General features: G+C 38.9%; 1 protein-coding gene across 1 annotated transcript in view; it reads left to right on the forward strand.

Moving 5' to 3' along the window:
- EPHX2 (epoxide hydrolase 2) overlaps positions 1–1,612 on the forward strand; it is a 28,899-nt gene extending 27,287 nt beyond the window's left edge. The window contains exon 11 of the mRNA XM_017731396.1: positions 34–1,612. Within this exon, the coding sequence (XP_017586885.1) occupies positions 34–118 (85 nt within the window). The 3' untranslated portion in view covers positions 119–1,612. The remainder of the gene's footprint in view (positions 1–33) is intronic.
- Positions 1,613–2,499: the final 887 nt, after the last annotated feature.

Here is a 2,499-nt window from a genome sequence, read left to right on the forward strand (position 1 = left end):
CCCGGCTTCCCGGGGAACCCTCCCTCCCCGCAGGCCGGCCGAGGTGAACCGGATCCTCCTGGAGTGGCTGCAGCAGCTGCCCCCGGCTCCCGCTGTTCCCGGGAATTCCAAGCTTTGAGCGGGAATCTTCGCCCCTCGGGAATTCCCCTCCCCCCTCGGATTTGCGCCTTTTCCGGAGGAATTTTTTTCGGCCCCTTTGGAATTCGATTTCCCCGCCTTGGGGTGGGAATTGGGAAAAATCCCGGGAAAAAAATCCCGGGAGTTGGGGTTTGTTGTCGTTGTTGGTTTTGGCGGGAATTTTTGGGCTTTGGGAAGAGAGATTGGGGTGGGAGCCGTCCTCGGCTTCTGGGAATCGTCCCCTGATCCCATTCCGGGAAGTTTTTCATGGAATTCTTGATAATCGATGATCAATAATTAATAATTAATAAGCTAGAATCGAGAATCAGAAATTAATCCTTATTAATAATCGATTGTCGTTAATCAGTAACCAATAATTAATCAATAATAAATAATAATCATTAATAAGCTAGAATCGAGAATCAAAATTAATCATTATTAATAATCCGTGGTCGCTAATCAGCAACCAATAATTATTCAAGAATAAATAATAATAATTAATAAGCTGTAATCGATAATCAGAAATTAATCCTTATTAATAATCGATTGTCGTTAATCAGTAACCAATAATTAATCAATAATAAATGATAATAATTAATAAGCTGTAATTGACAGTCAAAAATTAATCATTATTAATAATCGATCGTCGCTAAGCAGCAACCAATAATTAATAATCCATCATAATAATAAGCTATGCTCAATAATCAAAAATTAATCCTTATTAATAATCGATCGTCGCTAAGCAGCAACCAATAATTAATCAATAGTCAATAATAATCATTAGTAAGCTATAATCGACAGTCAAAATTAATCATTATTAATTGATCGTCGCTAATCAGCAACCAATAATTAAATAATGATAATCAATAAGCTATAATCGATAATCAAGATTAATCATTGTTAATAATTGATAGTCGCTAATCAGTAACCAATAATTAATCAATAATAAATAATAATCATTCCTCAAATTCCCCAAAAATTCCCAAACAATTCCCCCAAAATTCCCAAAGAATTCCTGAAAAATTCGCAAGCGATTCCCAAAGAATTCCCAAAGAATTCCTGGAAAAATTCCCAAAGAATTCCCCCAAAATTCCCGAAGAATTCACGGAAAATTCCTGACAAAAGTCCCAAATAATTTCCAAATAATTCCCGAAAAATTCCCCAAAAAATTCCCAAAGAATTCCCAAAAAAGTCCCCTAAGAATTCCCAAATAATTCCTGAAAAATTCCCAAACATTCCCCCCAAATTCCCAAACAATTCCCCAAAATTCCCAAAGAATTCCCCAAAAACTCCCAAATAATTCCCAAAAAAGTCCCCTGAGAGTTCCCAAATAATTCCTGGAAAATTAAAAAAAAAAGATTCCCAAAGAATTCCTGAAAACTTCCAAAAAAATTCCCCAAAAAATTCCCTTTGAAAGTCCCAAATAAATCCTGTATAATTCCCAAAGAATTCCTGAAAACTTCCCAAAGAATTCCCCCCCAAAATTCCCAAATAATTCCTGAAAAATTCCAAAAAAGTCCAAAAAAAATCCCAAAATAATTCCCAAAAATTCCCAAATAATTCCCAAAAAATTCCCAAAATAATTCCCAAAGAATTCCCAAAAAATTCCAAAAAAAAAAATCCGAAAAAATTCCCCAAAATTTCCCAAATAAATCCCGAAAAAGTCCCTTAAGAATTCTCAAAGAATTCCCGAAAAATTCCAAAAAAAATTCCCTAAGAATTCTTGAAAACTTCCCCAAAAAATTCCCAAAGAATTCCTGAAAAATTCCCAAATAAATCCCAAATCATTCCCCAAAAAAATCCCAAAACAATTCCTGAAAAGTTCCCAAACGATTCCCAGAAATTCCCCCCAGCGTTCCCAAAGCATTCCTGGAAAATCCCCCAAAAATATTCCCAAGTATCTCCCTAATCCTGAAAAGAATTCCCAAATAAATCCCAAAAAAGTCCCCAAAGAATTCCCAAAGAATGGGGGCCGGGAACTGGGAATGGCGCCGGGAACTGGGAATGGGAACTGGGAATGGGAATTTGGGATTGGGAATGCGGGAATGGGGGATTGGGAGCTGGGAATGGGAACTGGGAATGCGGGACTGGGAATTGGGATTGGGAGCTGGGATTAAGGATTGGAATCGGGGAATGGGGGATGGGAATGGGGGATGGGAATGTGGGAATGGGATCTGGGATTGGGATCTGGGATTGGGAATGTGGGAATGGGGACTGGGATCGGGAATTTGGGATCTGGGATTAAGGATTGGAATCGGGGAATGGGGGATGGGAATGGGGGATGGGAATGTGGGAATGGGATCTGGGATTGGGATCTGGGATTGGGAATGTGGGAATGGGGACTGGGATCGGGAATTTGGGATCTGGGATTAAGGATCGGAA

Source organism: Corvus brachyrhynchos, unplaced genomic scaffold (assembly GCF_000691975.1).
Source record: "Corvus brachyrhynchos isolate BGI_N302 unplaced genomic scaffold, ASM69197v1 scaffold2021, whole genome shotgun sequence".
NCBI classification, from domain to species: domain Eukaryota; kingdom Metazoa; phylum Chordata; class Aves; order Passeriformes; family Corvidae; genus Corvus; species Corvus brachyrhynchos.